The 14,709-nt window shown below is 40.7% G+C and overlaps 1 protein-coding gene across 1 annotated transcript in view; it reads right to left on the reverse strand.

The window, feature by feature from the left end:
- Nucleotides 1-12,634, reverse strand: part of IL20RB (interleukin 20 receptor subunit beta) — a gene marked incomplete at both ends in the record, with an annotated part of 29,622 nt that extends 16,988 nt beyond the window's left edge. Inside the window, 3 exon segments of the mRNA XM_082839497.1 lie at nucleotides 240-366; nucleotides 12,519-12,597; nucleotides 12,599-12,634. Coding sequence (XP_082695623.1) covers nucleotides 240-366; nucleotides 12,519-12,597; nucleotides 12,599-12,634 — 242 coding nt within the window.
- Between the last annotated feature and the right edge of the window lie 2,075 nt (nucleotides 12,635-14,709).

Below are 14,709 nucleotides of genomic sequence, written 5' to 3' on the forward strand. Positions count from 1 at the left end.
TCTTTATACATGTTTGTGCTCCCAGGGAGTTCACTGTCAAATCCATGGGACAATTTCCCTTGTTGCTTCAACTCTCTCAGTGCCCATGCAGACAGAGGATGCAGATCATGGGAAATAACGTCTCCCTGGGCTCACAAAGCCTCCTTGAGCTCTGGAATGAAGGTTGTGATTCCTGGAGAGGAATCAACTAATGTCTAAAAGAGAAAAACTAAAAAAAAAACACAAAAAACAAAACTCACCCTTGGTACTCGACAGAATAGTGTATTATTTCTTCAGGCACAATCACTGGGCTCCATGTCAAGACATGCTTCATGTTGGTTGATTGTACAGAGAGGTTCTGAGGGGCAGGCAGAACAGTCACTCCATCTGAGACCAAGGCAGATAGACAGGCTGACAGGTGAGCTCAGGGGGCTGGCATCAGGGGAAATGCCACAGCTTCAAGTTAGTTTCTAATGAAAAGCCAAACATGCTTAGGAACTAGAAACATAAAGTTACCATACTTGTGTTCATGCTAAATTTTTGCTATCATCATCGTAATTCTGCCTTTGGTGATTGAATGGCATGTTAATATTAATAATAATAATGGCTAATATTATTGAGCACTTACCATGCTCTATCTAGGCCGTGTGCTAGGTTGTCACATGATTATCTCATTTAATCCTCATGACCATACTGGGAGGTAAGGACCATTAGTTTCTCTGTTGTACAAATGAGGAAACTGAAGCACATTATGTACAACCCTTATGTCACGATCTAGATGCAGGCCTTGACTCTGCCACTTACTATGTGACCTAAAGCAAACTGCGTAAACCTGAGCCCCCCACCCCTACATGGCAAACCCATACCGGCTCCTGCCAGCTTCTCATCACCACCTTCTCCTGCTACTGCCATCCTCAGGTACCAAAGCAATTCGTTTGTGTCCCCAAGAAGGCCAAATAGGGCGCAGCTGCCATCTGGGAAGTGCAGGCTCAGGTCTGCCGTGGAAGGAGTCCAGTGCAGAAAGGCACCAAGCCAGCTCGGAGACTCCGCCCCAGGCAGCCTGCAGCCCTCTGAGCCAGCCGGGATTCAAGCACCTGCTCACACAGCTGTGTGCTCAGAGTGTGCACACAGTGGGTCTACAGTTTGCACACAGAACCAAAGAGGCCTGTGAAGCTGAACCTGCCCTCATAAGGACCTTGCAGCCTCAGGGCTCATCCTTGCGTGTAACCCAGGGTGCAGTCTGGATCTTCCGATATGGTCTTCCCCTCCGACTTTCACACGTTCTTCTTTTAATGCCCAACACCTGCCTCCCTTTGCTGTTACAGTTGCAGTGATAATATCGACAGCATGGTGTGTATGAGGCTGGGACCCTCGCCTGGGACTTTTCATCTGTGTGCCTGTCTCCAGATTGGCACCTGCTGTTCGTTATCCAGTGCTCTAACCACGAGAGGATGGGTGCTGCTGGGGACACCCCAGCTGGTGCCCTTGCTTCTTCCCTAATGTAGGACCCTTGTGATGCATCCTGATCTCACTCTCAGCGTCCACGGCCTGCCCTGTGAGGAAACACCTAGGGTACCCACAAGGGAGGCATCCTGCCCTCCCCACCTTTAAACCTGTAATCACCCAAGGGATGAAAAGGAAAAGAGCCAGCTGCAGTGAGGTCACCCGGGAGGGTGGAGCGTGGTCCTCTCTGACATCCTTCCTCTGGTAAAGTAGACAAAACATTTCCCTAGTCAGATATGCGAAGATTTTAAAGCTATGTAAATATAAAGCTCTAATTCATAATTCTAAAACTCTCAAAAATGAAATCTCCTGGCCCAGATGGTTACACTGGAGAATACTATGAAATAGTTAAAGAGAAATTAACACCAATTTTATACAATCTCTTCAAAAAAATAGAAGAGGAAAAAGCACTTTCCAACTAATTTATGAGGCCAGTATTACCCTGATACCAAAATCAGGTAAAGGTAGTGTGTATTTAAAAACACAAAAGCCTACACATCAATATATCTTATGCACTTAAATGCCAAAATCTTCAACAAAATACTAGCAATCCAAATTCAATAATGTATAAAAAGGATTATGCACCATGATCAAGTGGAATTTATTCCAGGTATGCAAGGCTGGTTCAATATTTGAAAATCAATTAATGTAATCCACTGCATCAACAAACTAAAGAAGAAAAATCATACAATCATATCAGTTGACACTGAAAAAGCATTTACAAAATTCAACATCCATTCATGATTTAAAAGCAGAAAACAACAAAAAAACCTCTCTTCAAGTCAAGAACATTAAGGAGTTATCTCAATTTGATAATGACCATCTCTAAAAAACCTACAGTTAACATCTTATTCAATGGTGAAAGACTGAATTCTTTCCCCCTACAATCAAGAACAAGGCAAGGGTGCTCACCCTCATCACTTTTACTCGACATTGTACTAGAAGTTCTAGCAGCTGTAATAAGGCAAACAAAGGAAGTAAAAGGCATTACAGATTGGAAAAGAAGTAATTAATCTCCCCCTATTTGCACGCTACGTAGGAAATCCCACAGAATCTACAAAAAAACCTCCTAAAACTAATAGTGAGTTCAGCAAGTTCATAGGATACAAGATAAACATTAAAAATTAGTTGTACTTTTAAATACTAGCAATGAACACTTATACACAGAAATTTAAAATATTATTTACAATCATTCTCTCCCCCAAAACAAAAGTTCAGGTGTAAATCTAATGAAACATATCTAGGATTTGTATGGGGAAAACTCCACAATGCTGGTGAAAGATTTCAAAGAAAATATAAATAGATGGAGAGACATACTGTGCTCATGAATCGAACAATTTGACATAGTTAAAATGGTAATTCTCCCCAAATTGATATACAGGTTTAACGTGATTCCTATCAAAATCCCAGCAAGGTTTTTTGTAGATATATACCAGCTTTTTCTAAAATTTATAAGCAAAGGCAAAGGAAGGAGAATAACTGAAACAACTCTGAAAAAGAATAAAGTGAGAGAAATCAATCTACCCAATTTTAAGACTTACAGTAATGAAGATTGTGTGGTATTGACAAAGAAATAGACATATAGATTGATGAAACTGTATAGACATCCCAGAAATAGACCCACACAAATATGCTCGACTGACTTTTGGCAAAGGTACAAAAGCAATTCAACGAAGGAAGGATAGCCTTTTCAACAAATAATATTAGAGCAACTGGATATTTGCAGGCAAATAAAAAACTTCAACCTAAATCTCACACCTTATGCAAAAAATAACTCAAAGTGGACCACAGACTTAATGCAAAATATGAAACTCTAAACTTTTAGGAAAAAACATAGAAAATCTTCAGACCTAGACAAAGATTTCTTAGACTTGACACCAAAAGCAAGATCCATAAAAGGAAACATTTATAAATGGGCATCATCAAACTTAAAATATCTTGCTCTGCAAAAGACCCTGTTAAGAGGATGAAAGTACAAGATACAGACTGGGAGAAAGTATTTGCAAACTATATATCGCACAAAGGATTCATATCTAGAATATATATACAAAGAATACTCAAAACCCTACAGTAGAAAAGCAAACAATTCAATTAGAAAATGGGCAAAAGACATGAAGAGTCATTTCACCAAAAAGTACATACAGATGGCAAATGAGCACATGAAAAGATGTTCAACATCATTAGCTATTAGGGAAATGCAAATTAAAACGTCCCTGAGATAGCACCACACAGCCATCAGAATGACTAAAAATTTTTAAAGTAACAATACCAGACCCTGTTGAGGATTCAGGTAAAGTCACTCATACATCACTGGTGGGAATATAAAGTGGTACAGCCACTCTGGAAGATAGTTCAGCAGTTTCTTGTGAAACTAAACTTGTAATTACTATACAACCCATCAATTGCACTCTTGGGCATTTATCCCAAAGTAGTAAAAATTTATGTCACACAAGATCTGCACAACAATGTCTATAAACAAACTGGAATCAGCCCAGCTGCCCACAGGTGAATGGTTAAACAAATTATGGTATATCCAATAAAAAGGAACAAACTGGGGCTTCCCTGGTGGCGCAGTGGCCGATGCAGGGGACACGGGTTCGTGCACCGGTCCAGGAAGATCCCACATGCCGCGGAGTGGCTGGGCCCGTGAGCCATGGCCGCTGAGCCTGTGCGTCCGGAGCCTGTGCTCCGCAACGGGAGAGGCCACAACAGTGAGAAGCCCGCGTACCGCAAAAAAAAAAGGAACAAACTATCACTACGTAAAACAATCTGGATGAATCTCTAGGAAATTATGCCAAGTGAAAAAACCCAACCCCCCAAAAGTTACATACTGTATGATTCTATTTTTATAACATTTTGAAATGGCAAAATTTTAGAAATGGAGAACAGATTAATGGTTGCCAGGGGTTAGGAACAGTGGGGAAAGGCACAGTAGGGGGAGGTTCTAAAAAGGCAACAGGAGTATCGTTGTGGTACTGGAACTGTTCAGTATCTTGACTGTGGTGATAAATACACAAACCTATTACACACACACACACAAGCACACGCTCGAACGAGTGCAAGTAAAGCTGGGGAAGTCTGAATAAGACGGGTGGATTGTATCAATGATGTCAATATCCTGGTTGTGATATTATACTATTGTTTTGTGAAATACCATTGGGGAAACTGCGCTTTCTGTATTATTTCTTATAACTGCATATAAATCTAGAATTACCTCAACAAAATTTCAGTTAAAAAATACAAACATAGTGTCATCACACCTAAAAAATTAGCATTAATTCTGATTATCTGCATGACAGGATACATTTTAAAAGACCATGATAGGATAAATTCAAACAGGATGAAATGCACCTAGGAGAAAAGTAAAGTTGTAGAATTAGGTGCAGTCAATTAAATCAGTGAGGGACACCTGGGTGGGAGACCTAACAATTAGGTGTCCTAATGACCAGGGCACTCATCAAGGATTTAAGCAACTACTCTGAGGTTGAGTTTCTGGGTATATCTTTCTTCATGAGGGGCACACAGGCAGGACAACAGCAAGAGATGTCCCAAAATTTAGGTGGCTCCATTATGTTATGCAGCGGTTTGCACCTGTGTAACTGTCTTCTCCTACCTGTGAAGTTCCAAATCTAACTCCACTATGGGCAAAATACTCAGTCTCATTCCTGTCTTAAGATGAAAACTACTGCTTCTTTCTGAGCCCTGTACGCAACATCTTCAATATCTTTATGCCATTTGTACCATATATTCCAAATTCCATCTTTGTTTCGCTGTTGTTTATGTAGCACACATACACATTGGGAATGAGATGGAAAATCAGTAATGCCCATGAACTACTGATGCCAGGGGATGTTTAATTGGGTTACATAGAAAGCATGGTGGCCCTATATGAGGAAAAATCCATTTTATGCTAGGACACTAAATAGGGAAGTCTATTTTCAGCTCAGACTCCAAGCTGAAAGTGACTCCTTTCACCTATGAAGGGTTTCATAGGCGAATCCCCTCCAGTTGTTAGACAAGGCTCACTGTGGTCCTGAGAACACAATTCAGTGGAGAAAAAAAAAACTTTGGGGCTTCCCTGGTGGTGCAGTGGTTGAGAGTCCGCCTGCTGATGCAGGGGACATGGGTTCGTGTCCTGGTCTGGGAAGATACCACATGCCGCGGAGCGGCTGGGCCCATGAGCCATGGCCGCTGAGCCTGCACGTCCAGAGCCTGTGCTCTGCAACGGGAGAGGCCACAACAGTGAGAGGTCCGCATACCACAAAAATAAATAAATAAATAAATAAAAGAAAAAGAAAACTTTGTTATCCACCCACCATTCTCATTAACAAGAAATGTCATCTACCAGCCAGGAGTAATGTGTATTGAAGTCAAGTAGAAGAAACCAGTTAATAGAGACTCTTCCTGATGTGCATGAGTAAATGCAAAATCAAAGAATGCACTCAAGACAGGAGGGGAGAGTAAGCTTACAGTGTGAACAAGAAAGACTACTGGCCACAGAGAGAAGGGTGCAAAATTGGGAATAATTATTTCCTCAGCCACACTGGATGAGAATTGTCAACGGAGCTAGACCAAGATATTGGAATATCTTCTGTATAATCGTTTGGTTCCTTGTGAATAGTTATGCTCCTGTCACTGTAGAGAACTGTTCTTGTTCTAGCAGTCTGACTCAGTATCTCAAGAAGGCCCACTGGGTGGAGCCTCTTGGGTGTTTCCAATAGAGACTTGAGCCAGGTGACTGTGACTATTTAAGATTCTGGTGCTCAGTGTGGCAGAAAGTAGCTAAGCAACACTTTTTGCATAGAGCTGCATTCACAAAGCTGATCTCTCTTTCTTGTGGCCTATTAGTATTCTATTGCTGCTGTAACAAATTCCCGCAAATGTAGTATCTGAAAACAACACAGTTTTATTATTTTCCAGTTCCATAGATCAGAAATCTTACACAGGTCTAACTGGGCTAAAATCAAGGTGTTGGCAGGACTGCAGGCTCCAGGGGAGACTGTTTCCTTGCCATTCCCAGCTGCTGGTGGCCACCCACCTTCTTGCGCATGGCTCCTCCTTCCTCCATCTTTAAAGCCAACAATGGCTGGTTGAGTCCCTTTCATGCTTCAAATTTCTCCTGCCTCTTTTTCTGTCCTCCCATCTCTCTCTCACTGCATCCAGGAAAGGTTCTCAGCTTTGAAGGACTCCTGTGATTAGATTGGGCCACCCTGATAATCCAGGATAATCTCCTAATCTCAAAATCCCATAACATTAATCACATCTTTAAAATACCATTTTCCATAAGAAGTAATGTAGCCACAGGTTCCAGGAATTAGAACGTGGATGTCTTTGGCGGACCATCATTCTGACTACCCCATGGGGCTTGCACTTCAGGGGATACTGATACCATGAACTGACACGATACCCTAAAATGTCTCCCTCGAATACAGTAAATTATTTCAAGAGAATCCCCTTGTATGTGACCAGAAGAAGAAAAGAGCAAGGCTGAGCTAGGACATGGCTGCTAAGCAGGTTGCTGGCATCACTCCCTGCCTAAGTAACTAGTGCCCCACCCCAGCTTCAGAAGGTATGCAAACCAATTCATGCCTCAGGAAAGTGATCTACTGCTTCAGGATCTTAAAGTATGGTCTTTGGATCAGCAGCATCACAATACCCAGGAGCTTATTAGAAATGCAGACTCTCAGGCTGCAAGCTGTGCCCTACAGAACCAGAAAATGCATTTTAACAAGATTCCCCAGGTAATTCATAAGCATATTAAAGTTTGAGAAGCACTGGTATATAGAGTTCTAAATGGTTCTCAACCTTGGCTGTCCATGAGAATTACTGGGGAGGTGGCTTTTTGTGGGTGTTTTTTTTAAGTTTTATTTTGAAATAATTTCAGACTTACAGAAGAGCTGCAAAAATAGTACAGAGAGCTCCCATATACCCTTCATTCAGCCTTCCAGATGTACATGACCATAGTACAAATATGAAAAGTAAGATATTAACATTGGCCCAATATCAATAATGAAGCCTCAGTATTTATTCGAATTTCACCGATTTTTTTCCCCTAAAGTCTTCCTTCCTTCCTGCCTGCCTTCCTTCCTTTCTTTCCTTCCTTTTTTTCAGGAACCAATCCAGAATCCCACATTTAGTTGTCATATCTATACTTAGTCTTCTTCAATCTGTCCTCAATCCTTCCTTGACATTTTTGACGGGTACTGGTCAGTTGTTTTCTAGACCATTTCTCAGTTTGGGTTTGTCTGATGTTTTTTCATGATTTGATTAAGGTTGTGCATTTTTGGCACATGCTCACAGGGAATACATGATGTTACTATGTCTTATTACCGGTGGTGTTTACCTTGACTACTTGGTTAAGGTGGTGTCTTCACTATAAAATGACCATTTTCCCCTTTATAATTAATAAATAACTTAGGGGAGATACTGTGACACTATGCAAATATTCTTTCTCCCCCAACTTCCATCCATTAAATTTTGTGTTTATTGGTGGATATTACTTGCAACAATCATTGCTGCGATGTTTTGTGATTTTCTATGTGTTAACTGGAATTCTGTAAGAAATAGCTCTTCCTTCTCCACCATTTGTAATAGAAATTTATTTTATTCTATCATTTTTTTTTTGTTTTTTGTTTTTTTTTTCAGTACACGGGCCTCTCACTGTTGTGGCCTCTCCTGTTGCGGAGCACAGACTCCGGACGCGCAGGCTCAGCGGCCATGGCTCACGGGCCCAGCCGCTCCGCAGCATGTGGGATCTTCCCGGACCGGGGCACGAACCCGTGTCCCCTGCATCGGCAGGCGGACTCTCAACCACTGCGCCACCAGGGAAGCCCTATCGTTATTTATTTTGTTACTCAAATCGTTCCAGCTTTGGCCATTGGGAGCTTTTTTGGGTTTTGTGTCCTTTTGACTTACTCCCATCTCTCACTCTCTTTTTTCATGTTATTTTTATTAATAGACTTTTAATTTTTAGAACAATTTTAGATTTATAGGGAAAAAACGCAGACAGTAAGTACACAGAGTTCCTGTACATCCTTCACTCAGCTTCCCCTAATGCTAACATCTTATATAGTCACAATATATTTGTCAAAACTAAGAAACTAACATTGTACATTACTATTAACTAAACTCCAAACTTTACTTGGATTTTGCCAAATCTTCCACTAATGTCCTTTTCTCATTCCAGGATCTAATCCAGGATCCTTGTTGCATTTTGGGCCCCATCCTTTTTTGAGCACTTCCTTCCTTACCACAAGATGTTCCAAACTTCTATTTTCTCTTCCCAGTTATGGAATAAACCACTTCTCTAAGGAGCCCCACCCAGGAAGTTTTGAAAAATCCCAAAGACCAGGCAGCACCCTAGATTAGTTAAATCAGACCTCTGGCTGTGAAATCCTGGCATTTGTACTTTTAAAAGCTCTCCAGTTAATTCCAACATGCACTTGAGATTGAGAACCACTGATCTAGACCTTACTTCAGGTACCTGAAAGACAGTTAAAACTATGAATGATATATGATATCACTTATATGTGGAATCTAAAATATGACACAAATGAACCAATCTATGAAACAGAAATGGAATCATGCACATAAGAGAACAGACTGATGGTTGCCAAGGGGGAGGGGGTTGGGAGAAGGGATGGAGTGGGAGGCTGGGGTTAGCAGATGTAAGCTTTTATATATAGAATGGATAAACAGGTCCTACTGTGTAGCACAGAGAACTATATCCAATATCCTGGGATAAACCATAATGGAAAAGAATATAAAAAAGAATATGTGTATATATATATATATATATATATATGTATAACTGAATCATTCTGCCATACAGCAGTAATTAACACATTATAAATCAACTATACCTCAATAATAATAATAATAATAAACTATGAATGATAAACCCCTAAAGAATTAGGTGTATTTCCCAGCAGGTTCTTATGTTCCCTGCAGACAGAAAACACTGTTTTGTTCATATCTAACCACCCAGAACGTGGCACACAGCAGGCGCTCAGAAATACAGAATGAATGAAAACAAAACAGGTGAACCAAGTCTTGGCTCCTTAGTGAAATTAGCCTCAGCCTGATTTTTCCCCCCGAATTCCTATCTCACATTAGACCTTTGTGTCATTCTGAGGTTTATGCCCACCACAAAGCCCCTGGGCACATTTCCCAGGCAGAACCCCTTGCATCTCCTCCCTGGAATCACCATGCTGGCTTCCCCTCACTGTGTCTGCTGTCAGCTCCCCTCGTTTGGGCTGTTCTGCCACCTTTACCTCCAACAGCCCTTATGGCAAATGTGTCAGAAAACACAGCAACATCTTCTTTATTCCTTTTGCTTTGTCCTTCCAAACTTTTTCTGGCCTGCTTCAATGTCTCAGCTTCTTCTGCAGAGAAGTACAAAGGGCACAGGCTCTGTAGCCAGCAGAACCAGAGTCAAATCCCAGTTCTCCCACTTATTAGATGTATACGTTTGGGCAAATAGCTGAACCTCTCTGAGCCTCTCTTTCCTAGTGTATAAAATGGGGGTTATATCACCTACCTTGCAGGATTGATGTGAGATGTCAAGAGAACATTTTTGCTAATCCAGAGCACAGTGTGCGGTCATAAATGGCAGTTGCGATGGTCACTGTCGCTGTTATTATTGCTGTTATTATTACTATTATTATTATTATTGGTAGTGGGAATCAGTTTCCTGAATTACACACTATTATTTGAAAAGGCAAATAAATTCTGTAAAAGAGAGCAAGACCTCTACCCATCTGTCCCAAGGATCTAGAGTAAGTAGTAGAAGTTCATTTAGACATTGCAGAAATCATTGCAGGCTCCTACACAGTCCAGAGTAAATGGTCAAAATTGCATAAAGGCAACCTCAGCTAAAGCAAATAACTGCTGACACCACCATCGGTTTGCATAACCAACAGATGAAAAGTAACATCTTCAGAGTGCCTTTGTTTGCATAATCTCGTTTGACACCTCCCAACTGAAAGGTAGCTATTTTGACCAATTTGCAGATAAGGAAACTGAAGTGATAAGAAATATATTCACTGAACGAGCAAGTGATAAAAGTCAAAACTCACACACAGGTCTTTCTCACTCTGACATCCTTGTGGCTTCTACCACTGGTGGGTTTTTTTTGGTTGCTTTTTTTTTTTTTTTTTTGGGTGGGTGGTGGAGGGGGACAGGGATGGTTGTTGTAGTTTTTTGTTTGTTGTTTTTATTTCTGTATAAGTTTACAGGTGTCAGAAGAGTACTCACCTCCAGGTCTACTTGAAATAGGAGTCTTCAGGAAAAGGCTTAAAAGACTGGACTACCTCATTGAAGAAAATGTCAAATTAAAAAATGGGTGAAGGGGATCAAAAAGTGTAAATTTCCAGTTATAAAATAAATAAATCATGGGGATGTAATATATAGCATGGTGACTATAGTTACTATACTGCATATTTGAAAATTGCTAAGAAAGTGGATCTTAAAAGTCTTCATCACAAGAAGAAAAAATTTGTATGGTGACAGCTGTTAACTAGACTTATTACAGTGACCACTTCACAGTACATACAAATATCAAATCATTATGTTGTACACCTGAAACTAATATAATGTCATATGTCAGTTATACCTCAATTAAAAAAAAAATCAGGAAAAATATGCTGGCCTTTCCCCTTCTCATTTGGCCACCCCGTCTTCTCCCTTTAGCTTAGTGGAGGAGCGTTTTCCTAGCAACTTGTTTGTGCCACCAACTAATCAATGAATCAAGTAACTAACCAATCAGCTAACATGCTGAGCCTATGCTAGGGGCTGTGGGGACGCCAGGAAAGATGCCTAGGCCCTGCCTTCAGGCCAGTGCAGGAAACAGAAACAACCCACTGAAACAGAGTACATGAGGTCAAGGATCAAAGGAGAGAGGTCTGGGAAGGGTCTGCAGGAGCAGGGACCCATCTGGAATGATGATGGGAGGACGGGTTTGGGATGGGGTAAGGACTGGAGAGGGAGCTTCTGAGGGAAAGAACTACAATAAAGACCAGGAGGAGGAAATGGGGGGGGGGTGATGCGCCAGCTGTGAAGACAGCAGCCGCCTGTGGCCCACACTTGTTTTCAAGGAGTAGTGAGAAATAGGATTGGGGTCTAAATATGGTGTGTCATGAAACAAACAGCAAATTTGCTCATCATGTGCTGAGACATAGAGTTGTGAAGGGTTTTGAGCTACACAGGCATATATTTGATGTTTAAGTCAGCTCTAAACATTTGCTAATCACCTCGGCACCGATTTGTTACCTGATTTAAACTAACTAGAATAATTAGTTCTCAGTGTTAAAAAAAAGAAAGTACTCAAGACACCCACAGACACTGCAAAGTGCCTAGGACCTTGGTGTATTCAAATTAGAAATTTCTTTTAAATGTTAGTTGACAGGAAGAAACATCAAAAGTGAAAGCTGCGATTTCAGAACAATAACATGTAGGTGCAAGCAGCCAGAATGGAGCAGAGATAATTATGTAATCTTACTGGCAGGCAAAATGCCCCAAACCAAATACTTTTTAAGATGGTATGGAGTACCTGACTGCTACCTTTTCTGAAGTGACCAGGAGAGAATTCCAATTTTCATAAATCTTGTACCCAATATTAAGGTTGCAAATTATGTCTTTCTATTCACATGTATTTTGTTAGAATCTTTACTTAAACCTGTCCTTACAGTGAACATCTCTGAGGCACACACAGAAAGACTGAGATAATAACTATGTTGTGGCTTTTAAAACTAAATAATAAGATAAATAACAAAATGCATGGATCTCTGCTAACCTTTAAACTATTTTTCTGATGCTTTATCTTCCTAGATTGTTCTGTGGACACTGAGAGATTTCTAAACAGAATGCAGGCCTTTTCTCTGTGGGGATGGAGGATTAGGAGGTGAGAAACCTTTTCAAAAACAGACATAAGATGTTCTATGCATATATTGCAACCTCAAACCCTGGGAAAGTATTTTTCACCTTCCTAACCTATATTTGAGTCCCAGACTGTAAGCAGTATTCTGATTCATACTTACCCACGAGCAAACAAGGAATCAAGGCGTAGGAAAACCACATGATAAGACTTGTCTCGATTTCTTCTAGAACCATTGTGAGGGTCTCTGTTTGGCAGGCTCAGTTTGACCTGGAACATTGTTTCCTTCCAGAATGAAGCACTCTTTCCGTATCAGCCATCCTTGCTTCGGAACGCAGAAGTTGGAGCTGAGTCTGAGTCGCTGTAAAGCCTGAATTGTTCTGGAAAGAGGAGCCAGCCCAGACACCTCAGAAGAGGCGGGCTGGGCAGCACCCTCCTTTCTGCCCAAACCCAGATGTTGCATCAGGGGGTGTGGCCTAGGAGAGTTCCAGAGAAAAGATAACTGGGAAGCTTAAGAATCTGCATGGGGGAGATACCTGGATCATAGGCTCTGCTCTGGGGGACCCTGGTGGTCTCCAGAGGCACCCCTGGCAGTAGCAGGCAAGATTATCTGAACTTCTTATCAAATAGCTGTTCTCTTCCAACTCTCTCTCCGGTGAGTTCATGCAAGCTAGGTACTGATTAGCTGTTTTTCTACATCTCCACTTCAAAAAAAGTAGAGAAGTTTAAAAATTTTTTTCTAAATATCTTTTATAGAGTCAGGAGGTGAAGAATATATAGCTTCATATGTGCTTGCATCTGCAAAAAGAAAACCTGGAAGGAGATAGAGAAAACTACCAAGATTGTTTACCTTGGGGCAAAGGGAGTGGGAATCGGGAAGACAGAGGAGAAAAATGGGAACGAGACTCTTTCCACTACCTTTTGTTTGTTTGGGGATTTTAAAAAATTGTTTTTATTGTGGTAAAATACACATAACATAAATTTACCATCTTAACCATTTTTAAGTATACAGTTCAGTGGTATCAAATACATCCAAATTGTTGTACAACCATTACCACCATCGGTCCATGTAACTCTTTTCATTTTGTAAAACTGAAACTCTATATCCATTAAACAATAACTCCGCCTTCTCCCCTCTCCTGGAAACCACCATTATACTTCTCTTTATGATTTTGACTACTCTAAGTACCTCATATAAGTGGAATCATGCAGTACTTGTCTTTCTGTGACTTACTTATTTCACTTAGCATAATGTCCTCAAGTTTTCCCCATTTTGTAGTATATGGCAGAATTCCCTTCCTTTTTAAGGCTGAAAAATAGTCCATATACATTTTGCTTATCCATTCATCCATTGATGGACACTTGATTTGCTTCCACGTTTTAGCTATTTTGAGTATAATGCTGCACTGAACACAGATGTACTAATATCTCAAGACCCTGCTTTCAATTATTGTGGGTGCTGTTATCTTTTTATATTGTTTGATTACTGAACCATGTGAATGTATTATTGAAAACTTTATTTAAATTTTTTAAATTGGAAGGAAAATCTTATGGTAGGGTTTGGCCCCTTAAAATGTCAGTTTTTTAGACTCTAAACACTCCACGTGTGCAAACGCCTCAGTGGAAAGAACATGAATTTTAGAGTGCAACACATTTGGTTCCAGTGTCAGAATTTATTTGCAATATAACCTTGGGAAAGTTACTTATTTATTCATTCAACAGACATTCACTAAGGGCTTTTATTATGTACTAGATCCTGGGAATTCGATAGTTCCTGCCCTCAACCAAAACCTAGTGGAGAAAATGGACATGAGAATAGTCACAAATCAATACTGAAAATGAAGTGACAGAAATATTCACAAGGGAATAAAGGAGCATTAAAGAGAAACACCTAACCCAGCCTGGGGGTTCAGAGAAGACTTCTTGGAGGTGACTTTGGGCTGAGTATTAAATGCTGAAAAAAATCAGTCAGCCAGCCATAGCGTGTTTGGGAAACCACGATAAGTTTGATGCAACTGGAGAGCAAGGTTGGAGTGGCAAGAAATGGGGCTCGAAGGTAGACAAAAACAGGATTCAAGAGAGAGCTTTGAATGCCTTGTTGAGGAGCTCAGAGTTTATCCTGAGGCAATGATGGTTAAAAGCTCAAATCTAATCTGTCATTCCCTGTATTTGAGCTTTAAAAAATTTATGACTAGGGTAGAGAAAATCGTGGAAGCGGCCAGACTGGAGGCAGGTGGGCCAGAAGGGAGGGATGTGGGTCAGCCAGTTGAGAGATGTTGGCTTCCACTAGGTTTTCCCATGTCTGTAGAGAGAAGTGACTAAATTCAAATGATGGAGGTAGAATTGACAGCTCC

This window comes from Leucopleurus acutus, assembly GCF_964270905.1.
Source record: "Leucopleurus acutus genome assembly, chromosome: 5".
In the NCBI taxonomy this organism is placed as follows: Eukaryota; Metazoa; Chordata; class Mammalia; order Artiodactyla; family Delphinidae; genus Leucopleurus; species Leucopleurus acutus.